The 24553-nt window shown below is 38.0% G+C and overlaps 1 protein-coding gene across 14 annotated transcripts; it reads left to right on the top strand.

Moving 5' to 3' along the window:
• Window positions 1-488: 488 nt before the first annotated feature.
• Window positions 489-15116, top strand: LOC116207227. 14 transcript variants are annotated; one of them, XM_031540116.1, is made up of 21 exons: window positions 492-1460; window positions 4201-4746; window positions 4845-4949; window positions 5026-6987; window positions 7225-7341; window positions 7485-7667; window positions 7759-7821; window positions 8043-8114; window positions 8198-8461; window positions 9195-9314; window positions 10177-10236; window positions 10347-10387; window positions 10508-10585; window positions 11389-11473; window positions 11640-11806; window positions 12341-12475; window positions 12586-12832; window positions 13550-13635; window positions 14018-14095; window positions 14491-14625; window positions 14924-15116. In XM_031540116.1, the coding sequence occupies exons 1-15, from the start codon at window positions 588-590 to the stop codon at window positions 11763-11765; spliced, it is 4695 nt and encodes a 1564-aa protein (XP_031395976.1). In that variant the 5' UTR covers window positions 492-587; the 3' UTR covers window positions 11766-11806; window positions 12341-12475; window positions 12586-12832; window positions 13550-13635; window positions 14018-14095; window positions 14491-14625; window positions 14924-15116. The 14 variants fall into 14 exon arrangements, with proteins under 14 accessions (XP_031395984.1, XP_031395976.1, XP_031395983.1 ...); XM_031540123.1 differs by lacking the exons at window positions 14018-14095; window positions 14924-15116 and having other exon boundaries at window positions 5026-5416; window positions 5492-6987; window positions 14491-14876; XM_031540113.1 differs by lacking the exon at window positions 14924-15116 and having other exon boundaries at window positions 14491-14876.
• The last annotated feature ends 9437 nt before the right edge of the window (window positions 15117-24553 follow it).

The raw sequence follows: 24553 nt of genomic DNA, 5'->3' as shown, positions 1-24553 counted from the left end.
AAAGAGAATGTAGTGTATTGGCTCACGCCTTACCTGATAATTAAGATGTTCGATGCTCGTGATTAGTTATTATAAATTTTTATGTCATTGTGTTCGATTCATTGGTCACTCTTAACTAAAAAAAAAAGGACAACTTAACTTACTAGTAGGGCGATTGAGTCGAATTAAATTAGTTGAGACTCATTAAACTTTTAGATTCAAGAATACATACCGAAAAAAGAGAATACTTACTAGGAAACTGTCAATTTTTGAAGGGAAAAAGATTGAAAAATTACCCGCTAGAGAGAAAAGAGTCGGCAGTTAACCGCAATAGGAGAAAATATTTAATGAGTATTATTCATTTATTTTATATGAATAAGAATAAATCAAAATACTTATAACTGTGATTATAAGTGTGAGTTAGTTCTATACTTTTAGACACTTTTTATTTGGTATTACACCCCGAGTGAATGACTAACAGTTACCAAATAGTTAGGGCCCAAACAGAGATTCCCTCTCTCTCTCTCTCTCCCGTCTCGCGCTCTCTCTCTACATATATTAGCGCCCTGGAAGACAAGGAGGAGCTCTTTCTCTCTTTATTTGCAGAAATGTCCAAACAAAAGTCGAATTTCCCCGGGAAGCCCCTGTCATCTCTGAAGCAGCCGAGCCCTCTCCTCATGTCTCAGAAGAACCAGCTGATCGATTCCCTCACCTCCCACATCTCCCTCTACACCTCCAACCCCACCCCCAACCCCAACCCTAACCCTAGAGCCTCCATCCTCAAATGGTTCTCCTCCCTCACCCCACACCAGCGCCAGTCCCACCTCACCGCCGTCGATCCCGGCTTCGTCCGCATCCTCGTCCAGATGCTCGGCCACGTCGACCCCCGCGGCCACTGCACCTTCATCATCCTCCCCGACCTCCCTTCCCCCGACAACCTGCCCAGCCTCTGCTGCCGCCGGTCCCGCGGCCTCCTCTCCCGCGTGGCCGAGTCGGATGCTCCCTCTCGGCTCATCTTCGAGTCGGCTCGCCTGTTCAGCTCCAACGAAGGTGACAATGTCAAGGAGTGCTCTGTTTCCCTGAATTGCCTCGACTCCGTTACTGTTGGCGAAGAGCTGGTTCGGGATTTCGATTTGTTTGTGGAGACGATGGACGGGGTTTCTAAGGGAGAGTTCTTGAGGGGCGAGGTCGCGGAGTTGGGGGAGGATTGGGTGGAATTGGGGTGGTTGAAGGCCAAGGGCTATTATAGCATTTCCGCCTTCGTGGCTAATCGGTTAGAAGTGGCTTTGAGATTGGCGTGGTTGAGTTGTAACAGTGGCAAAAAGAGAGGGGTGAAATTGAAGGAGAAGGTCGGCATGGCAAGTGCTTCGGCAAACGTGTTCTGGAGGAAGAAGGGCTGCTTGAACTGGTGGCGGAATTTGGACGATGAAACAAGAAGGAAGGTGTCAGCTGCAGTGATGGGTAAATCTGCAAAGAATTTGGTACGTTTCGGGAACTTCCTAACTTGCTTTGGATGTGAAATGGTCCATGAGCTATCAGCATTAGGCTTCTCTCATTTGTCTCAACTCTGCAGTTGCACTTGACTCATAGTTTTCATGTTTATGTTCTAGTGTCTAGCACCCGTGTCACCTGCGGGCAGTGTCGATGAAACTTCCGTTCCACAAAGCATTTTCTCCTTGGCCTGAGTTTTAACAGGAAGTAAATAAACATGGGAAACGGGATGTCCTTCCTGAATTGGGTTGCTTTGCAGACATAGGGAGAGTGGGGTGGCAATGGTTAATTAGTTCCACCTGTATTGTAGAGTTGAATTTAGATTCTAGCACTATCTACATATTATTTGGAGGAGTATTGCAGACACAAACATCAGTTGATGGTTTAGGAGTGCTTTGGAGATCTGTTTTGAGATGATGTGCCCAAGTCTGGTAATGATGTAACACGCCATGAGCTAGTAGCTGAAGCTATGGTCCAGGTGAGACATTGATATGGATCCAAGTCAAAATATCTTGAGCATATTTGGTATGGAAGTGGCACATATAGGCTTAAACAGAAATGTGGTTCAGTCTGATGTTGTAAATTAGATAAGTTTTTTGTTGAGCTTGCATTTGCTATCTATGACAGATATTAGTCATAGGAGATTCCTTTTAGTAAGCAGGGGGAAAAGAAGGTTTCGCTTAGTTTTTAAGTTTGAATTTATTTTTGGTCTATATGTTGCCTAAACCCAAAACTACATTTGCTTACAGAGAGGACAAGGATTTCATTTGCTTAAGGATAATGTTAGATTTATAGGAGGATATATATGGATTTTGAGGCTTTTTTGCTGTTGTGTATTAGCATAGGGGAATCTGTCCCAAAGATCATTACCGACATGCATGACGTTTCTGGTAATGCTTTTCAGTAGCCACTAATTGTAAAATCTTTTGTGGAGAATTTAGTTTGTCTGAAATTTAGCCCGCTTGTTGACCCTAATTTTTTCCCCCCTGATTGGTTAGAACTTTTGCTTTTCTTGTTTAAGTAGTAAAAATTTTAGTTAGGACTTTTTCTTCCTGATTGGTTGGAACTTTTTCCTCAATTCAACAAACACTATCATTTACTATTTTATCTGCTTCTTCAATTTAAATAAATTCTCACACATACTTCTTTATAACCATCATTATAACCCAACTTAAATATATACATAAATATTAACTCCACTCCATTACCAAATGCTACCTTATTCATGCATAACTATAAATGAATTTCCATTCCGTTTGTGCTTCTATATAAAAGTTTAAATCTTCTATTTCTAAGGGGAGTAGGAGAACTTGCTTGAATAAGATAAACAAGACTTAGGTTAGAAATTCTAGCTAGATTAATTATTCGCTTTATTTGATAATTAATTGCTAAGATAGATCAATTGTTTTCTTTATCTATGCTTCTTGGTCTGTGGAGGTAAAATTTTATGAGTTTTTTAAGATAGTGATATGGAAAGGTCTTGCATCTGCTGGAGTTGGTGACTTCTTCTTGAGAGTTGGACAGTGTATTTAGATTGTCCACCTTGTTTTTTACTACTGAAATGCAACAAGCAAAACATTTTGCAAGTAGTAAGGGCTGTATACAGTGAAGTTGTTCTATAGCAACAGGCTCTCTGCAAAGGAAGGATGTTGTAAATGTTGACCTACCTGGATTTTATGATCGTGTCTCCTGGACTTGGTTAATCCTATATAAAGTTGAACATATTTATTTGTTACTAGTGATTTTGCTGGTTAATAATTATAAAGAAGATTAATAACATCCAATGTGCTATATGGTGGTTGTTCCTAGTTTATTACAATAAAGCATATTACAATAAAGCAAATCAAAACCAGACCATTTTGGTAAATTTTCCTTTATTGATGGTGTATATTCCTTGAACCTTATCATCACTGTGGAGATATAGCTGAAGGAACTTAGACTAAATAAATTTTTGTTTGAGGTTCAAACTGTAACAAGGCACTTCAGGTACATAGTGAACTAGAAATGTTCAAGGAGATGTTAAGAGAATCAATGGTGCTTTTTGCTAGTGGTGAATCCTGAAAGCGCATTTTTTAAGAGACAAATCAGGAGTGAATTGTTGGTATATTGCTAATTTTTTTCAAATGCACTATATTATTCAGGACTTGATAGATGTCACCTGAAACTTTGATGTCTGTATATTTTCTTTCATCTTCATATCTAAGTAAGGTTACCACCGTTGTTTTTTTCCTTTCTCTGATGGTGCTTTGATCTTGCAATTCATGGTGAAGAATATCTCACCAACTTCTCCGACGTTTGATGTGCGGAATCTACGCCAATGCAAACATTGTAGCGATTTAACTGGTTCCTCTTTAATAATCAATTATGCTCTTTTACTTGTCGAGTGCAATAGTCTGAGGTAATCAAGAGAGGCACAGCATTAAAACAAATATCAATCTCTGTTTGAGAAAATAGTTGGATTTTGAACGGAAATCCTGCTTTCTATGTGTTGTTTGGAATATTGACAAGCATGTTGTAGCCTAACATGAGAAGAATTTAGTGGATTTAGTTCTATCTGCAGGACTTCCATTTTCCTTTAACCTTGTGGAGTCTATCGATGTCTGTTTTAATGAATCAAGTTTTGCTTCACATAGATATTTTACTGTGCTTGTCCACGATGAGCTTCGTCTGCTTGAAAGTTAAAAAAGCTTTAAGATGTGGACTAATTGTCGGATCATTACAATTTTTCAGATTATGGAAATTCTGAGCGAGGCAAGTAAAACCTCTGAAGATAAGTTGTGGGCTTTCAGTGGGGGATTTGAGCATTCTCTAAAGTATGACCAGAAAGCGTCATCGAAACAAAATATGAAAGACCTTCTCTTTGACGCAGGGTTTGTCTCAACCATTTCAAGGGACGTTGTTCCTCAGAAGAGTTTAGCTGATCACTTTAACCGTTTGTTTGTGCTTCAGAGTGTAATTACAACGATGCTATCTAGCTTTCATGACAATTTTGACCCTGAGTTGCAATTTTTTAGCACTTTGGGCTCTCTTGGCACCCTAGCTGATTGTCTACATAGGAAACTCAGAGGATTTCTGATGGTTATTTTTCTTGAGTACACTAAACTTGAACTTCTGGGAGAGCAAAAAAATTGTAGTTCATTGCCTAATAAAGTTAAAGAAAAGTCAGGGTCAACTTCTCGCCGGAAGAAGGCAAAGTCCCATAATTTCAAAAGGGTAAATCCCAGTGCAAATTCGTGTCAGGATCTTTCTCCGAGTCCGAGTAGCATATCTCATGAGGTATTATTGCTGCTTCAGAAACATTTGTTGGATTTTCCCCCCAATTGAGGCATATTTGGACATGCTGATGTTTAACTCGGTTTTTGATTATTTTTCAGGAAATCAGTGGGACCTCTTCTCCTATTGAGGTTACCTTGACGGAGGCCACAAAGGTGCGAGGGAAAAATATTCATGGGGAGACATCATCATCAGCGGTCGATATGGTTGCATCAATTTTCTTTGTTTTGTTACATCAAGCACTGGTTATTGCTGCAGTCTTTAACTAGTAGCTTTGTTCAGGAAACTATCAGAGGATTTGTCGCTAAGAAAGTTCCGGATTCTGCCAAGAAGAACAAGAAAGGAAAACGTAAGAACAGAAACTCTGTCCTTAACATTGCAAAGGAAGTTAAAGACTTTGAGTATTCATCTTTGGGAGCTGTGTCATCTTCTTGTATCTCTCAAGATGAGACAGCAGAATTGGTTCAGGGGCTTGATAAGATGAGTTTACCTAGTACTCCTAGAGATGCTCAGAAGGGAAAATATGTTGTTGCATCGAATTGTTCTTTTCGACTTATTGGGGATGATGCAGCCTCTGAATGCAGTAAAGGAGATCTATCTGTTGATAACGCTGATGAGTTGAGCTGTACCATGTCAGAATGTTCCCAGCCTTGTGATGCTTCCCCAAAAAATGGTATGCCTTCTTGTTTAGAATCTTCATGCTGTAAATTAACTTTTAAGGAAGTTACACCCAGCAATTGCTCTCCAGAGATTGGTGCTGTCTTGAACAGTGAAGACACTAGTGTTCAGGAACTTAAAAACTTGAGCAGAAGTGATCCAAAATCAGCTCATCCTAGGCAAAAGGGAAGAGTTTTTGATCTAAAAGGCGGAGTAACCAAAGGAGAGGAGAGAGTTAACTTTGGTGATCAACCTGAACGTGATGGCTCTTCAGCGTCCCAATCACAGGAATGGCCTAGTGTGGCTTCTTATTCCCCTTCTCCAAGTTCACATCTTCCACCTGCTACAGACAGATTACATCTTGATGTAGGCCGAAATTGGCAGAACCACTTCCACCAACCCTTTCTGCCAACAATTCATCAAACAAGGAATCCTCCAATGGAAAATGGTTGCAAACAAATTTTGACTCGGCCTCTTCCAATGAGCTTAGATTGGCCCCCAGTGGTCAGAGGTTCATGCAGTCTAGCTTCCTCAATTGCATGTGGTTATGACTCTGGGTTCATCCCGAGAAGGCAGACTCCATTTCACCAGGGTTTCTCATCTCATAGCTTGCACCTTAATGTTACGTCAAATAACGATGAGAAGAAGTATACTGGGGATTTCTTGGATAAGCCTGAATTGATGAATATGCATGATCTAGTGGATGAATGTGATGGCCAGTGGATATCAGAAGAAGAATTTGAGGTGCATGGAGTATCAGGGTTTGATTATAATCAATACTTTGGTGGGGGTATAATGTACTGGAACCCTTCCGATCACCCAGGTACGGGATATTCTCGGCCTCCATCCCTTAGTTCTGATGATAGCTTCTGGACTTGGCAGGAAGCCGATATGAATCGAGCTGTCGATGATATGGTTGCGTTCTCTTCTTCGTACAGTACAAATGGTCTTGCTTCACCAACTGCTGCTCCCTTTTGTTCTCCTTTTGATCCTCTTAGTTCAGGGCACCAGGCTCTTGGTTATGTTATGGCAGGGAGTGAAGTAGCTGGCCTGGCTGATTCCGCAGGTGATGAGGAAGCATCAGGATCTTTGGCTAATATAACTGCTGATGTTGATGGAAAGACTGGAGATTCTCTTCCTTACCCTGTTTTACGGCCAATCATCATTCCCAATATTTCAAGGGAAAGGTTGAAGAGAGGTCATGATCTGAAAAGCCCTTGTATTCCTCCAACTAGGCGAGAAAAACCTCGAATAAAACGGCCACCATCACCCGTTGTTCTATGTGTCCCAAGGGCCCCGCGTCCACCTCCACCCTCTCCTGTAGGGGACTCGAGAAAGCATAGGGGTTTCCCGACTGTTAGATCCGGTAGTTCCAGCCCAAGGCACTGGGGTGTTAGAGGCTGGCACCATGACAATGGTAATAGTAATTTGGAGGAAGGTTGTGTCCGCATGGATGGTGCTGAGGTTGTTCTGCCTTCTTGGAGAGCTAACAACCTTTCAACCCATTCGATGATTCAGCCCATACCTGGGACTTTGCTGCAGGATCATCTTATTGCGATACCACAGCTTGCACGTGATCAGGAACATGTAAGTATATTAAATTCTTATGGTACTTCCTATTTGAAAACTGTGTTAGGCGTTTCGGGCCAGAGCAGATCAATATGTCTAGAGAGACCTGGATCGATGGACCTTTCGGGTCTTTCTGGGCTTCATGTCCAGTTTTCTTAGTAGCCATATTGCCTGAAAGATAATAGGAATGAAAAGTTACTGTTCTGCTTTTACTCCTGCCTAATTTGGGTGATATATTAATCTTGTGTGATGCAGCCGGATGTTGCCTTCCCTCTGCAGCCGCCTGATCAACAGAACTGTCCCACGCGAAAGGCGTCTCTCTCTTTGCTGCACAGCACCCTTAATGATGAAATCGACTCATTTTGGAAGAAGGTTGGCCTACATTAAGCTGCTTCATCTTTATCAGCAGCTTCTTGCCTTTTGGTCTTATACAACATTGTTCTTAGGTCTCAACGTTATATCTGTTATTCTGTTGGCAATTCTGACAAATTAGCTTCTTTGTTGTGGAATTGTAGGTTGCCTCAGAGAATTTATCCAGGAAACCTTACATTAATTGGGCTGTCAAACGTGTTACGCGGTCGCTCCAAGTCTTGTGGCCCCGGTCACGAACTAACATTTTTGGGTCAAATGCGACTGGGCTAGCTCTTCCTACAAGTGATGTGGACCTTGTAGTTTGTCTGCCACCAGTCAGAAATCTGGTAAAAAAAATGTTCTGTGGCTGTTTTGTCATCACATCTTTTCTCTGGAGATATTAGATTTTGCAAACTTACACAAATATTTATCTTCTAGGAGCCAATTAAAGAAGCTGGGATTTTGGAAGGTCGTAATGGTATTAAAGAGACATGCCTTCAGGTACACAGGAACTGTCTTATTCTTTATACATATGTAGTTCCTTTTTACATGAGAAACCTAATCGGATTTGCTCATTTAAGTTTTTTTTATTGAAGTCTTTTTCCTGGATAGCATGTAAATTAGTCCTTCTACCATTATTGTCCTTTTTAACAATGTCCACATTATTGTCATAATTCAATTCAAATGTTAGGTGAATGATATTATTTTTTCCCCTTGTTCAGCATGCCGCTAGGTATCTTGCCAATCAGGAATGGGTTAAAAATGATTCACTTAAGACCGTGGAAAATACTGCTGTGAGGCGCATTCTTCTTTTGCTGCATTTTCTTTTGCTTTGTCCTATTACTGTTTTCTCAAGTTGGCAACTTTTTGCTGTTAGATACCTATTATAATGCTAGAGGTTGAAGTTCCGCGTGATCTCATTACATCTACTGCGTCTCGTGTACAATCACCAAAAGAGGATCCAGTTCAGATCAATCGTGAGGAGCGTAATCTTGTAGATTTTCAAGTTGGCGAATCAGAAGATTCTTCTTCACCAAGGTGTTGTCAAACAAATTATGAATGTAAGAAGGATCCAAAAACAGTGCGTCTTGACATCAGCTTCAAGTCTGCCTCTCATACAGGACTCCAAACAACAGAACTAGTAATGCAGTTTCTCTTTTTCCAGTTTAGCTGTTCAACATCATCCGTTAGGGTGATATTAAATTCACATCAATATGAAGTTGCAAATGTAAAGACAGCATGGTAGAACCTGAATCATGAGTTTACCAAACATCGGCCACTGTCTTTCCAAGTTACTACAAGTTTTATTTGATAAGTCATCTTATCTGATGTGTAGTTATGTCAACTACCAGTCAGTTGAAAATGAGAGATTGAATGGGATGAGCTACTCAACCCTAAGGAATTTGAGATCTTTTTGAAATAACTGAATTTTTAGAGATTTATCTTCATAATAATGACTTGCAGTCCTACTTAAAGGATAAGAATGATTATTCTTGAAAGTTCAATGATAGATATTGATTTGTCAGAACCTTATTGGACTCGAATCAAATGTAGTAATTTCTGTAAGTTGTCTACGCATAGTACTCAAAGCATGCTGTATGATGCATTGTGTGTTAACTTTCAGTTACTCTTTGAAACTTTGAACATCTGGTGCTTGCCCCAAAAATTGTTGTCTGCCGTACTCTTGTGACTTCGTTTAAACTTTGTTGTGCATTTATATGAGAGGCAATTTAAACATTCTGAAGATAGAATAACTTCCTTTCTGCTTCAATTACTAGAGTTTTGCATTTAATACAGCGGAGCTATAACATTTTCAATTCTGTCATGTAGTATCATGATCCAATCTTATTGTTATCCTTTACTTATTGTTGAAGGTCCGAGAGTTGACTGAGCAATTTCCTGCTGCAACACCGCTTGCTTTGCTTCTGAAACAGTTTCTGGCAGATCGTAGCCTTGACCAGTCCTATTCAGGCGGTTTGAGTTCATATTGTCTGGTAATTAATGCTGTGCAGTCTCTTTCCACTAAATTCATGATAAACCTCTGCAGGAAATTTCTTTTGGTTTGTAATCTGTGCAGTTGGCCTATGCTTAAGGCAAATGGGTGTGCTTTAGATGCTGCTTTCAGTTTGAGTTCAAATTTAGATGCTCCATTCTTGGTTACAAAATTATAAATTAAGACCAAAACAATTAGCCCAGATCCTGTAGAACTTTGAACTGTCTGGACTCTTCTTGATGATACTGAGTCGAGTATTGAAAAAGACTAATTGTACTTATCCAAACAGTAATAATAATAATGAAAAAGAAGACTAATTATTGTCTACTGAAAGAAGTATGCCACAGAAAACTAATTACTGATTACGAAAAGACTTTGTGCAACAAAAGTATTATTTCGATAGGAGTCCATAGATCACCCACTTGGATAGCACACCTGAATGGAAAAAACCAATCCCCTACAGAAGCATCTCCAACCCCCACCCGCCGCCACCCTCCCCACCCAAAACAAAATGGGAAAAAAAACATTTTTTTATGGATAGTTTGTAGAGAAAGATGATCCTGTCAACTTGGCAGCATCCAGTGCCCTACAGCGATTCCCGACTACATGTAACATTGTTTTATTTCTTTGGACAGTAAATGAACTTCGGATTTCTTTTGGACATTTGAAAGATGCATTAGCAGCCAAAGTTTTCCCAGGCCTTAAGTTTGTTTTAATTTTTAATTTTTATTTTGGATGTATTCAGTGAGTTCGTCACAGTTGCTTTCGGCAAATTTCATGACTAGAATGCCCTGATACTTGCTTAGTAGAACTCCAGTTTAAGCTGCAAGAAATAAATTGCTGTTATTTCCAATTATTGGCAGGTATTACTGATTACGCGCTTTCTTCAGCACGAGCACCATCTTGGCCGCTCTATCAACCAAGTAAATTTTTATAACTTAGCTTCGAACTCCCTTTAGTTATATCATAAGATAACTGAGGTTACAATCTTAAGTTTATGAAAGTTCTGAATGTGTTTCTTAAAACTCTGCAGAATTTTGGCAGCCTTCTGATGGATTTTCTGTATTTCTTTGGGTAAGTCAAATTATTTCACACATGAATTCTGGAAGCAGCTTATAAATCATCTTTCACTAAGCTGTCTCGTGATATCTTTTGATTTATCAAGTTGCAATAATTCACTGTTCACTTATTCAGGAATGTCTTTGACCCTCGCCAAATGCGCGTCTCAGTACGTGGAAGGGGATTGTATATGACTAGGGAAAGAGGTCACAGGTAATAGTTGCTCCATTTAGGGCCTGTTGATGACTCTTGCTAGCTACCTGCTGAGGAGATGGTTAAAGTAGATTAGCAGGAATAAAAGCAGAGTATTTAGAAATGTTAAAGGAGGAATCAAGTATCATATTTCTGTGTCATCTAGCTATATAACAAAAGGGAAAAGAAAGTAGTTCGGATAACTTTCATTATCCCGAAAATGCCCTTTATAAGAATAAAAATTATGTATTGTAACTATTCAAATTATGAGGTAGTTGAAAGGATAGATTAGTAATTTCATTAATTTTTCTTAACCACCCACTTAACCACATTCTCTCTCTCTCTCTCTCGCCCCTGTTCTTTTTCTCGCAGTTTTCCCCACTATCTCCCCTCTCCTCCCCATTTCTCTCTCTTCTTTCCGCAAACATCTATCTTTTCTCCAATGAAAGTTTATTTATTACTTAATTTTCCGAATATTAAAATTGCTAAATATCATATTAGATCTAGTTAGATTTTTTTCTTTTACTTAAAAAGTTATATTGTAGCATGAAGTTTATGTTAGTAGTTCAAGTCGTATAACCCCCGCGCCTAGCGTGGGTACGCGTCTAGTCTAATCAAAAGAGAATTATTACCTAATCGTTGGTGACTCTTGGTAAGATCTTTCTCCACCATGCTTTACGGTCATCCTCTTCCTAACTAATCTCTTACAGCCCTTCAATTATAGAGTTCTATCAAACACCACCTTTGTTTGTTCCGAATGTGGACAAATGTTTTGATTTAGCAATTGGGAGTCTATTGATGAATTGCTTCATGCTTGTCTGTAGCATCGATCCTATTCACATTGATGACCCTCTTTGTCCAACAAACAATGTGGGGAGAAATTGCTTCCGCATACATCAATGTATCAAGGTTAGTCTCTCCTTATATAGAAGCAATTAAATATTTTTATAGAAGTTTTCTCATAAAGTACATGGTCTTTTCTTGCAGTATTTTCTGACAGGACTTTTGTAAATAGAATGATTTCAGGAATGTCCTTGTGATGGGTGTTTTGATTTTCAATGTTTAATTCATGCAGGCATTTTCTGAAGCCTATTCTCTTTTGGAGCAAGAACTTAGTTGCCTCTCAGACAAGGCGGACAGTGACACATGTTCAACACCTCCCTATAGACTGCTCCAAAAGATTATTCCAGGCATCAGCTGAGCTTAAAGTTTCAATCTGCTGAAAGCATCTTCAATCTGAAGGTACAAGCAGTAACTGGTGATATATACATGCTGCCATGCTTATTTTGCGGATAGATTTGTGCATAAATTCTCTGGCCAATTATTCATAAATACTATTAGCGCACACACCGTTCAAATTAGTAACCTCCAAAAGTTTGTGCCAATGGTCGAATATGTCTTGCCCTTTGCTGCATAGCGGAAGAAGTCGCAGGGTCGATCCCACCCTGCTGCAAAAACCTTTGGAGAGCACCCCTCACCTGCACAATCGTGCATGGTACACACCTGGTCCCATGGGATGGTGGGGGTCCATGGGGTCAGCAGGATGAATCCTGGGTCATTAAAATTTGTTTGTATATATATATATATATATATTAGCAATGCAAGAAAAGGGACCAAGTTTGACTAGTGCTGTTGTTGGGGCTTGAGCTGTTGGTTTATGAGAATTTTGTTTGTCTTGCCAACAGTTTGTTTAATCGTCTTTTAGGGGTAGCAGAACGGGAGAGGTGGAGCTAAGATACATTATAGTATGTGATTTTGGAACTTATTTATCAACAGGAAGCTAGTGGCATGGTTCAGAAGTTGCCAAGAGGTTTCTAACTTAAGATGAAGGGCTGTTACCTTGCTGGAATATCAAGTTTGGAAAATGTTGGAGCTGGACTTAATGTTAACTTCAGAATCAGTTGCCAGGTGGTAAGAATTTTCCACATTTGTGACTTTGTCCTGGATATTCGGGCCTGTACGCTTTCATAATCGTATCAGGACAGGAATCTATAATTTTGCTTACTGTATTGTTAAATCAGCGTCTCCAGCTTTGTAGCAGCAAACATAGCGGCCATTTGGTCATTGGTACTTCCAAATTCATTACAAGGATGAAAGTGCAAGTGCATCCGGAGTAATTACCTTCCGTGATGAAGTCATGCTGGAGATATTGACATCCTATGTGTTGTCAAATACTGTAGGGACTTGCACCTCTCTAAGCAATTGTCCGTTTGCTGCAAAGTTACTACATAAGTGCGGACGATATTTCAGTCCTACCAAAATTATCAGGTGAGCTTCTAACCAGACAAACTCATGTTTAGTTAGGTTCATATGCGTGTTACTGTTATAGGTTGGACTCTGTATCTTTTCTAAGATCACGCGAGTTTTTTGACCTACTTAGATGCTGAAAGTAAATGGTTTGCCAGTGATGCATGATTCACGGTATGCAGTATTAACTGTATGTCCTGTGAAAGTAAATGGTTTGCCAGAAAATGTTTTCCAGTGAGTCCACACTAGTATGATGATTTATTGCAAATTTGAATATAGCAGACAACTGTACCAATTAGTTTGGCTTTTTGCTCTTTCTTGGATTTTATGGTGGTAACAATAGTGATGTTATGCTAGAGGGTGGCTTGTAGGGAACACATTATAAAGAGAGAGTGGTAGGATTTAGATCCTTATAACTTTAAGAAGGCTTTCAATATGGTGGGAATATGGACACGATGAGGTTTGAATTTGAGGAGTGTTAGGCCATCACAAACCATAGACAGTGCTATTACTTTACTATTAGTAGAATTCTATCAATACACCAGTCCTTTGAGTTATATCACAATACGTCAATATACACTATATTTCAGCAATGGCACGGTCATTCAAAGTGAGACTATTCTCAGTCTCCTGCTGATGTTATTATGTGAATCATTTCATTGTGATAAATATAACTGTGCAATTTAATACCTTATATAGCGTGATGGGTCGCTATAATATTAGCTTTTACTTTTGCAGTTTGCCCTCGATCTTGCAGACCAATCTTCAAAATTCCAGCTGCAATTGTCAACCATTTGCTCCAGAAATTGCAAGCTTGAATAGATGTAAGTACCCAACATTTCTTTAGTAGATCTTTACCCATAAAGTTCTAAATAGAAACGAAACCTGCCCCTGTTCTGTCCCATTAATTTTGGATAAGTATTCTGTCCCATTATTTTACCTTTCTGGTAGATTTTCTTTCAATCAGTAATGGAATACAGATAAATTTTCATTTTGTCGACTTATTCTTTGTTATTTTGATGTCCTGTGGTAATTTTTGTGGATATTCTTTGTGTTTTATTTTTTGCACATTATTATTTTATGATGGTCAATGACAAGCAAATCCAAGCAATCATGTTTCCTAGAGATCCCTATATTTATTGTAATTTTCTTTAATTTTTTAAAGTTGTATAATTTGTTAAAATGGTAAGTTTATATTGCTTTCAGGAGTTTTTTGAGGCATTGGATAGAGCTTAAAAGGAGTGGATATACTGATAATACCGGCATTGCTATAAAGCTGTATAAGTTAAGCATATTCATCTCCAAAGTTACATTTTTCAAATTTGAATCAATCAAAGTCAGTTGCATGTACATGAGGACATTGTCACAGAGTTGTGAACACAAAAGGGCCCTGTTAGTTGTTAGTGGTTACTAATGATGTCTCGGCTATTACTTCTTCAGGCGAACAAATTATTTTCATCCCCAAGCATTGTTCCATATGAACTCCGACTATATGCTTCCGTTGCTCGGCCTTCTATTTGGGCCTTTCAATGTAATAGGTCATATACGGCATATTCTATGTATTATTATGTTTGGTAACTAACTCCTTTACAAGCAGAATGCCGAGACTAGTTATTTGCTTGAATGCTTTCAACCACTTTTGTGGATATTTGAAGGTTTCACTCTATGTCCTGTTTCAGGGTGATCAGACTCCAGGGGACGGCAGAACTCTAACAAGTGAATCATGGAGAGTTTTTGAGGACAATCGTGATGCCTGCTTGCGGACGAATGATGTCCGTTTCAGTCCGGAGGATGTCTTCTTTTGGTCATGAGAGGTCAGTTTGGTGATTCATTACTGAAAAGTGCCTCTGGGTTAAGTAAACCTCTGCTAGAATATGTACTTATCTCATTGTATCTATTGGATTGGCTCTTCTCCATTGAACGGAAACTTGTTTAAAATGTTTTAATGCACACATGGACTATTATCATATAGCATAGTCGAATCATCTCCTTCGAAACTAGTAGACATAATTTTATTGCTAATGTTTGAAACTCGAAAGGGATGACAAGCAATTCTTCTCGCTTTCGTGATTTCTAGTTCCACTTGATTTGAAGTCTACTTTCAATTTTTAGGGCCTTTAAAACTATAATGAGTTTTAACCAAGATAGAAGACACGAGCCGATGTAAAAGTTCTTTCTGCAACAGGTTTGAATCATCTTTACCTTCCCTGTTTTGGTTTAGCTCGACTGCGTCTTTGGCATTCTAACTTTCTTGTACGCTGTCATAATCAAATGCGTGGTAGTAACATCTATCATTTCCAAGGTAGTTAACAGTTGTCGATATTTCATCACGAATCAATTACGTATATCATGCCCGTTATGTTTGTTACCATCCATAATCGTAAAAACAATTATGGGCTGGATTTTAAATATGTAATGGATGATGAATGACCATATGCCCCACTCACCTATGTAATGAAAATTTATTTATCTAAGTATTGAATTTACTTATCTGTTCATACTCATTCAGCAAATTTTCCAAACGTGCTACTTCCTGGGCCGCCCCTTCCTCCACAGCTTCTACGTTATCGCCATCGCGGGACTTTTACCTCTGGTAAAGCCTCAACACCCTCACGGCTGTCCTCAAGCTGGCAAAACCAGATTCGGCCTTGGTGAGGCTAGATCTGGCTGTACCGAGCTTGATGTGGCGCGGGACCTCATGGAGAGGCTCGAGTTGTTTGAGTTGCTAAAAGTCCGGAGCCATTGAGGGCTTGGGAGTCCCATTGGTCGGTTGGTGACGCCGAGGTCCATACTGGCGAGTAATCACTTGGCTAATTAAAACTTGAAAGTCCTGAGCCACTGAGGGCTTGGGAGCCCCATGGGTCGGTCGGTGAGATCGAGGTCCATATTAGCTAGTAATCACTTGGCTAATTAAAACTGTTCAAAAATCGTGTTAAATCGGAAGAATTAATAATTGACTAAGGCTTCGTTTGGGAGTGCGGTAGCGGTCGAATGAGTGTTTATTTTATTGATTTTTAAGCACAAGCGCAGTGTTTAGTGAATTCTTTCAAAATTCTGATTAGGCTAATTTCTGCGGTTGAAAACGTGATTCTCACTGTTAGGTTGATAGGTGCTTTTAAAAATTATTTCTGCTTTTGCTTGTATGGACTTTTGCAAGTCAGTCCCTAAACGTTTGAAATGTTTCCAAACCAAATCGAGAACCTTCGGGGTTATTTCGAATGACCTCCGCTTTTTTGAAACGTCTCAAAATCTTATTTACGTGACCTGATTAATCATTGGTCTTAAAATTCACTTAGTAAAATAATTAATTTATGTAAGTGAAAATTTAAGACAATTATTGTCGTGTTAACATGGCACTTGTTTAATCAACATGGCCCTAAAAATCGTTTAGTGTACCATGTAATTTGCTAAAACTAATCCTCTTTCGAGATTCAGACTACTTTGACCAAGTCCTATTTCTGGTTTTCTGCATCATAAGTAAAGTCCCCCTATATAATGAGTTGTTTCCAACTACATGAAATCCTTGGCGTGACCTACATTTGTTATTTATTCTCAAAATTTATTGTTATTTTTTATATTTCAAAATATAAATATCAAGAGAATGTCATGTCTATAGTTTCTCAAAAAGAAATCTTACACGATCATATTGCACAATGATGTGATGAGAAACTAAAGTATTGCTAAATTTAACCATAATTATGCCAATTACTCGTGCAATTAACGCTTATTCACTCATTAGGCCAACAACCAAAGGTATGTATGAGTTGGGCTTGTGCCTGACGGATTGAGTTCTTGGGTTAACTTATCATTAAGAGGTGTAGTGATGTTTCTCTTCACTGTGCAACTATCCGCATCCCTTATTTTGAATTTCTGTTTCATTGGCCTCTTTCTTAACCTAAAAGGCTATCATACAAGTGGGAATGATATAGTCAAATATGATTTTCATGACCTACACCCTAAGTAAAGTGCACTTTGCTTAACTTCTGTACTGACGAGGGCTAGGATCTTTCAAGGACTACGGGCGGCTCATTAAACGCATCGTATTTCCCGTTCCTATTCTAGCGGATGAAACGGGGAAGAACTCTTCCTGAGTGTGTAACCATATTGAGTTTTTTTCGCTGAATAATAACCATAGGGTATGTAACCATATTGAGTTGGGGTTGCACGTATATGACTTATAAGAGATCAGGAGGGCACAATATATGCGTGCATTGGGGGATAATGATGATTGTGTTTTGTGGCGTGAACGGTGATCCAAAAGGTAATGTCTCCAATTCCTTGCATTAAATATACATATATATTGCAGCAGCTTAGTTTCTTTTTTAATTTCTATCTTACCATAAAATAGTGCCAAATTCGACAGGGCTCAAAAGGGATAGAGAGGTCGACAAACTTTGTGGCAGTGGTAGGATCATAGAGGCCATATCATGAGAAAAGCTAGGTCGCCAGCCCTAACAAGCTGTCCCCAAGATGCCCAAAGACTGTCCCCATAAAGAAGAAAATGGTTTATCCCCATAAAGAGGAAATGGTTAAAGAGTATTTATTATCATTCCACAAAAGAAAACGAGTGTTGTGATTTGTTGATTTAGTTAAAATTGCGAGGGGCGTTCATAGATCTAACTATATGAGATTATAGACTGGGAAGAACACGTAAATGAAGACGATAATCGAACTACATTAAGAGCAGCATTGAATTACAGAATACTTAAGATAGTTATGTAAAATCAAGGGCAAAAGTTCCAAAGCTCATGATATATATGGCCAATAAGAAACTCTTGGAACTTTTTTACTTTTTATTTTTTTTATTTTCTCCTTAGAAACGAACTCTTATTATTTTTTTTGCGCTCTGTCATCCAGAAATTTTAATTGACCTCAGTTAATCTAGTTTTGAATTAGATCAGTCTATTAAAAAGTAAAATTCTCTTAATCATAATTTTTTTTTATCAAAATCAAAACCTTAGCTTAAATCAAACCCGGTTCATAACTTCCATGTTTTTTTTAGTTGAACATTCGCTTTCTCTGTCCATCTTTGGTTGACCTTTCTGATTAGAAAATACGCACGGCAGCCATGTGGGCCTGCAGGGAGGGGCGCATGGACCTGAAGAACAATTTTATATTTGAGAAATTCAATTTTTTTCATCAATAAAAATAAAATACTTCCAGATAGGAAATCTTAAAAACTCTCATTTTTATGTACAGAAAATTTCTATCAACATTTTAGTGACTGAAAGTACATATCAAGTCCCATCAACATAAAAAAACCGTAGCAAATGCCAGGTTTAGTGGCTTTTTTCTGGTTGAGTGGCCACCACAATGGCTAACCTCTCTATGGCGATGATGATAGGATGGTCAATTGACGACCCACATTGCCGTCCCCTCTGCCCATGATAGCGAGGGACGCAGAAGAAAGCAAGACAGCGAGAAGTATTTGTCTCGCGCGATCCCCGCAGAGACAATGTTGATGGCGTCGCCGGCCATCTCATTGTCATCGCTAGTCTAGAGTCATACAGCTCTCAACGTCTACTGTAGCCACTCCACGACCCGCCCACTAGCTGTTGCCCGGGGGGGGGGGGGGGGGGGGGGGGGGGGGGGGGGGGTGCCCTCTTCTTTAACAGTCCCGATGTCGTCGACAGACACCTACCCCTTGATCGAGGTCGCCAACGGGCTCAGATTGAGCCCGCCAACAAGGGTGCCCCCAACCCCTTGATTTAGGAGATCCCAATGGGGTTGGGGTGTGCCCCTACTGGCCTCATACCCCCTGATAGAGGTCATCCAGCAACCTTGATCGGGGGTGGGTGGTCGCCGGTAGCCTCCCCACCCCCCTATTTGGGATTATCAGAGAAGGGAGCGCCCCCATCCTCTTCTCCGATCTGTTTTTTTATTTATTTGTGAAATGTCGTATTTGCTCATTAAAAAAGTCATATGTTAAGAACATGACTCGTTTTTGCTAGAAAAATTACTGGAAGGGGCAAAGTTTGAGGGCACCGTGCAAATTTTTAAAGATTGTGGGACAAACATTTCTTAAGGTTAAAGGTTAGGAGGCGAAGTGTTTTTTCCCTCGTACAATTATCATTGTATGCAGGATTGGGCATCCAATGAGCAAGATTGTGTATAAGCGTCAATTATGCTGAAGATAGGAATTGAAATTACCACGTCAATAAACTGAAATGGAACTGTATATGCCTAATTTTCACAAAATGGAAATGTCGCGGTTTCACTTAAACAAACTATAGGGAAGTCTTACAGTTTTTTTGGTAATAAGGAAAATACATTGCTCTAGTATAAAGATAGAAATAAAACGAAATAAAATAGCATATAAGTCTCATAAGTGATTATTGAATCCACGATCTATTGGGTACTGAGTCCAACCATTGTGTCACTACGCTAAAATTTATTCCTTTAGAGAAGTCTTATAGTTAAACTAGATGAATACCCACGCTACGCATGGGTTTCACTAAACCTCGTGGATCAATTACTGTAAATTTCTTTATCCTAGTATATCTTACACACAACTAAATTCGAGTGACTTTTTCGTAATAAAAGTTGAAACTTATTGTAATAAAATTATGAGAAGTAGTAATAAGTTAATTCTTTGAAAAAAAAAAGTAATTGTTGCACGTTGGATTTGGGTGAGGAAGAGAGAGAAAAGTGGAGGGATAGACAAAGAGGGGAAGTGAGTAGTTACATTGCTGAATTTATAATTTTATTCTCAATCTAGTGGCTAGTAAAAATATTGAGGATATTTTGAAAAGATGAAAGTGAGACGAAAAACTCATCTTTATCTTTATATATTATAATATATAGATGAGACAATACTTGCTTAATTATAGTTTTTTTTTTGGGGTGGGATTATTGCTCTTTTGCCCTTTTAAGTTCATTTAGAAATTCCCAGGCCTAACAAAGTGTTTTTTTTTGTGCTCTGGTTTTTAAAACTCAATAAGACCAGATTAATTCAGTTCGAGTCGGGTCGATTCACTAAAAAAGTAAAGCACTTCCAGCATAGATTTTCTCTATTCATAAGACTTGAGTATGAGATTTTGTTTAAGGGGAATAAATGCCGAACCACTTGAATTAACTCATGTTGGTTGTTTTTCTTTTTCATTTTAAGGGCTTCAGTCATGGCAGTCGGCAAATTGATGCGAGGGGCTAATATTGCAAGTAAAGGGGTTTCATTTGCAAAATGCAACGTATGGGAGACTGTTTTTATATGTTAAAGTTCGGGCTAATTGCCTAAAAAAATACAAACTTTTCACATTTTATCAATTTTAACATGAACTTTTTTTCCTGACCTAAAAATGCACGAACTATCAATTTGATTTCAATTTTAGCACGCCTCAACTTTTTTATTAGTTTATATAAGGATCTATGACTACACCCTCTGATTGAGGTAGGTGAGGTCGTTGGAGTACTCATAGGGGCGGCAGTAGGCCCCGATGAGGCCCTCATTGCCCGAATTTGAAAAAAGAAAAAGTAAAATTGAGAAAAGAATTAAGGGGATAGGTGGTGAAAGTCTTATTGGCGGCTACCATCCCCTAGTTGGGGTCACCGGAGGCCTTTGCCATCATGGACAACCCTAATTGGGTGGGCGGTGATTGTCTTTGAGGTCCACCAATCGAAAAAATGAAAGTCGTGCTAATATTGATATAAAATTAATTATATATTTTTAAGTCAAGAAAAATTAGTTGTACTAGAATTAATAAAATGTAATTTTTTTATTTTTATTTTTTAGGCAATTAATCCTTAAAGTGCTAGGTCATAGTGCATGTGTTTGTACTATCTATAAGTTATTGCAATCTTTTTTTCGTGAAGGACCTTCGTTTGGTAATGGAGTTTAATTCCATTACAACTCCACTCCACTTTATTTTTTTCCCAAATTAAATAACATAATAATAATTATTTTATCTTTTTCTCCTATTAATAAAATTTTCACACATTTTTTTAATCATTATTATAATTAATTTCTTAATAATAAATTTCCCCACTCCACTTCATTCTTCAATCAAATCAATAATATAATCATTACTTTTTTATAATTTTTCTCATTTAATAATAATTTATTACACATTTTTTTTTCTAACCATTATTACAACCTCACTTAAATACATACATTAATATAATTTCATTACATTATCAAACGCTAAGAGAAAAGCTTCTCTTATCTTAACCAAAAAAGAGAATGCAGCTTCTCTAAGGGACATTTTCTTTGGCGAGGACAATATTGTCTTTTCGTAGATCAGATCTTGTTGCCTGTTTGATGACCTAAATCATTCAATGTGGTTCATAATTTTGGCTTGCCCACTAGCCGCAAGAACTCAAAGTTACTTACCGAAAACGCCCAAACAAAAAATCTCTTCAACTAAAAGAATAACGAAATCTGTTCAATTTTGAAATGTTAATAATATGTTTTATCAAATTATAGGGAAAACAATGAAGAAAAAGTGGAAAATGGAAAGAACAAAAAAAAAGGAAGCCCGTTCCTCCAAGAAGTAGCATTTTTATATGAATTTTTCCAAGGCATAGAGATTCTTTTTTTTTTTTCTTTTTTTTGGTTACAGATAAAATTGATGGGACTACAAGGGGATATATTGAAGAGTGAAACTATGGGGATATGAGAAATTCCATTAGTGAAAATTGAATGTAGGAATTGATATATTAATTCTCGATCGAGTGTGATGCTACCGCACCAAATTACCTCTCTCTTTTAAAGCATAAATTAAGATCTAACACTGTATTATGAATAGGTGTATCAATCTGAAATCAATTATATGTTTGTGCTTAGATGATAAAAAGGTGATAAATGCACTAAATTTACATATTTATTATATCATATCTTTTACCCTGAGGGCATATATAAAAGGTCCTTCTTATAAAGTAAGGAGTTTCAGTACAATGGCACAAGACGCCGAGCCAAAACCAAGAGGCCCGGTTATAAAAAGAAGATCCTGTAGTGAGCCTGCATGCTTCCCTTGTCACCAAAAAAAGAAGATCCTTCTCATATACTATGTTTATATATATATATATATAGCTTATTTCTCAAGCTTATAGGACTGAACTTTTTGTCATTTAATATAAACAAAGTTGGTCATGATATATCCTAGAGTGCCATTTTCCTCCTTTACTATGGTAGTGAGCTGTTACGACGTTAGATCCATGTTAGGTACTTAGGGTCATACAAACATGAGATCAGGATTAATCTTCCAAAGACGCAGTTAGGTTTGGACAAAGAAATATTATCGTTCTTTTTTCAATTATTAATGTAAACCTAAATGAAACTGAATTTTTTTTTTCGGTGATAAAATGAAACTGAACTTATTTGTTTGAGTTAATCGCTTAGGTACGTTTTGCAAGTTGGGCAAAAAATACATGTATGGCAACATATAAGGGCTCTCCTTGTCCTGGCTAGCTAGTTAGATTCTTCTCTACTCTGCTTTAAGCGTCTGTTTTAATAATCACTTAACATAGTTTAATCCCAAACTTCTCTTTATTTTCCTCATCTGCTCAAACACCCCCGAAAAGAAAAAAAATTGTCAATAGCTTTTTTATGGTCTATAATTGCATAGCTAGCTTTAAGGTCCATAATAGTTTATCTTTCTTTTCCTCCACAGAAAGGCCAAAGAATGGCAAAGGTAATTAAGTTGAACCCTTCATTTTGCCAGTCTAAAGTCTAAGGTAGTATTGACTTCCACCGTGGTTGGATATTGGTGCATTTGATATTATTATACCCTTCATTTTTGGTTCCCATATTGTATGGTGCTCTCTGTATAATTGCTGACCTGTGCATAGTTCGGCACTTCGATACTATGTGAATAATTGAAAATCGCCGTGTTTACAAGTCACAACTAATGCGTCAGTTTCATAGCTGTTAACTTCAAGAGACTTTTTGTTTTGGTCGTATATAACAAATTTGAAGATGTGTATGCATGTCAAAAGTACCTCAATAAGTTGCTTAATTATTTCCATGATTTTCAGGGAGAGACCATCCAAAATTCTTGTTGATTGCAACCAAACCCAATTGCCAAAATAAATGTGGAGAAGACCTTCTTTTGCTCTAGAGTTAATGGATTTTATCGCGAGTGGGAGCCTTTTCAAAGATGATAATGAGGATCATGATGCATACCAGTTCGAAGACTAGGAGAGAAGGAAAAGAGAAAGTAGACAAAAGTGAAAGTGACCTCAATGTTTGACTCTTTCCTCTTCGAAGTCACAAGCCGGCAAATATGATCGTACATCATATTTTATTTTTTTAGTAAGAGTACAAGATATCTCAACCAATTGATTGATATTAATTCTCATTCAACAATATCATTTTAATTCTATCTATAAAATATTTTTAATAAGTTTCAAATTTCTGAACTGTAATTAGGAAATATCTGCCCATTAAAAGAACTAAAACATATCCTTTTAGACAAATAAAGGTGATCTTTCATTTGTTTCTTTCTTCCTATCTCTCTTCCATTCAAACATCCCAACAGAAAAGGCCATCCACAAACAATCACCACTTGGGTTTGTGTATGTGAGTGTGTGTCAAAGAGAGAAGAAAAGGAGAAAGAATATGTCAAGCAGAGTGAGCACTCACCCTTATGATGATACGTATATATCTCTTAGTGACTTTAGCCCCCTTTTTCCTCTTGCTCTTCCCTTTCCATTTTATGATAACTCTCTCTTCTAGGATGTGCAGTGATCCTTACTATTTGTTCTTTCTCTTTCCATCTTTTCTAAGTGGTACCAATGCCTGACCGACCCACATCGACTGCGGGTATAGTTACCTCTCATCTCACGCAAGGAAATCCATCCACAAGTTATGAATTTTTCAGTAGGAAATTACACATATGAAGTTGTCACAAAATCATCGAATTTATTTCAAAAATTATATGCAAAACAGTTACCAATTGTATACAAGATAGAGGGAGTATATATGCTTAAGTGGACCTGCTTAGAACTTCAATATTGATACCTGGAGTTACTACTTCTACTACTAAAGGACTTGCGTTCCATCCACAGTTATCAATACAACTTTTAATACTTAGCTTATTATCGAAGTCTTCGACCCAAATCGTGTGCCCAACTTGGAGAGCCAGCCACCAAAGAAATCGGTTTCTAGTCATTGACATGATTGGACGCGAAGATGACTAGTAGTTTAATGGCCGAAAGTAACCATATGTAATTAGACAAGAGAAAGAAAACAAAAGAATGTTCAATATGTTAATTAAGCATGATATGAAAATAATGAAAGGGCCCGGCTTGTGCTTGCTCTCTTACTAGAAAAGCCGGATATTGAAAAGGGAAAAGTAGAGATAAAAGCATAAGTATATTCTCCAATAATAAAAAAATTAAATAATTATTGGAAGCAGTAACTGTTAATCGATTATATTCTCTTTTCTTCCTTTTTGTGCCTTTTCCCCAGACAAATCAACATGGGAATAATATTAGGCATCACTCAAAGTATATGTTGGCACGACATTTTTGACATATATATAGTGCCGATGATGAGATTGAAAAATCATGCCCATAAGTGGAAAAATTAATAGGATTTCTACTATGTTAACAATTCAACAAATAAAGGAGGGGGGGGGGGGGGGGGGGGGGGGGTGGGGTTTAAAACTCTTTGATTTAATTAGTGGGTTGGGCATTTTGACATTTGTTCACTTGATTGCCTTCAATTGAGAGCAATTCGTTATAGTGGCTAATTTCTACTTTCAATTAAGGGATTAAATTCCATTGAGATTAGATTAGGCAAAACAA

This window comes from Punica granatum, chromosome 5, assembly GCF_007655135.1.
Source record: "Punica granatum isolate Tunisia-2019 chromosome 5, ASM765513v2, whole genome shotgun sequence".
Classification (NCBI taxonomy): Eukaryota; Viridiplantae; Streptophyta; class Magnoliopsida; order Myrtales; family Lythraceae; genus Punica; species Punica granatum.
The sequence above is the reverse complement of the archived record's forward strand: the minus strand, read 5'-3'. Positions and strand labels throughout refer to the sequence as shown.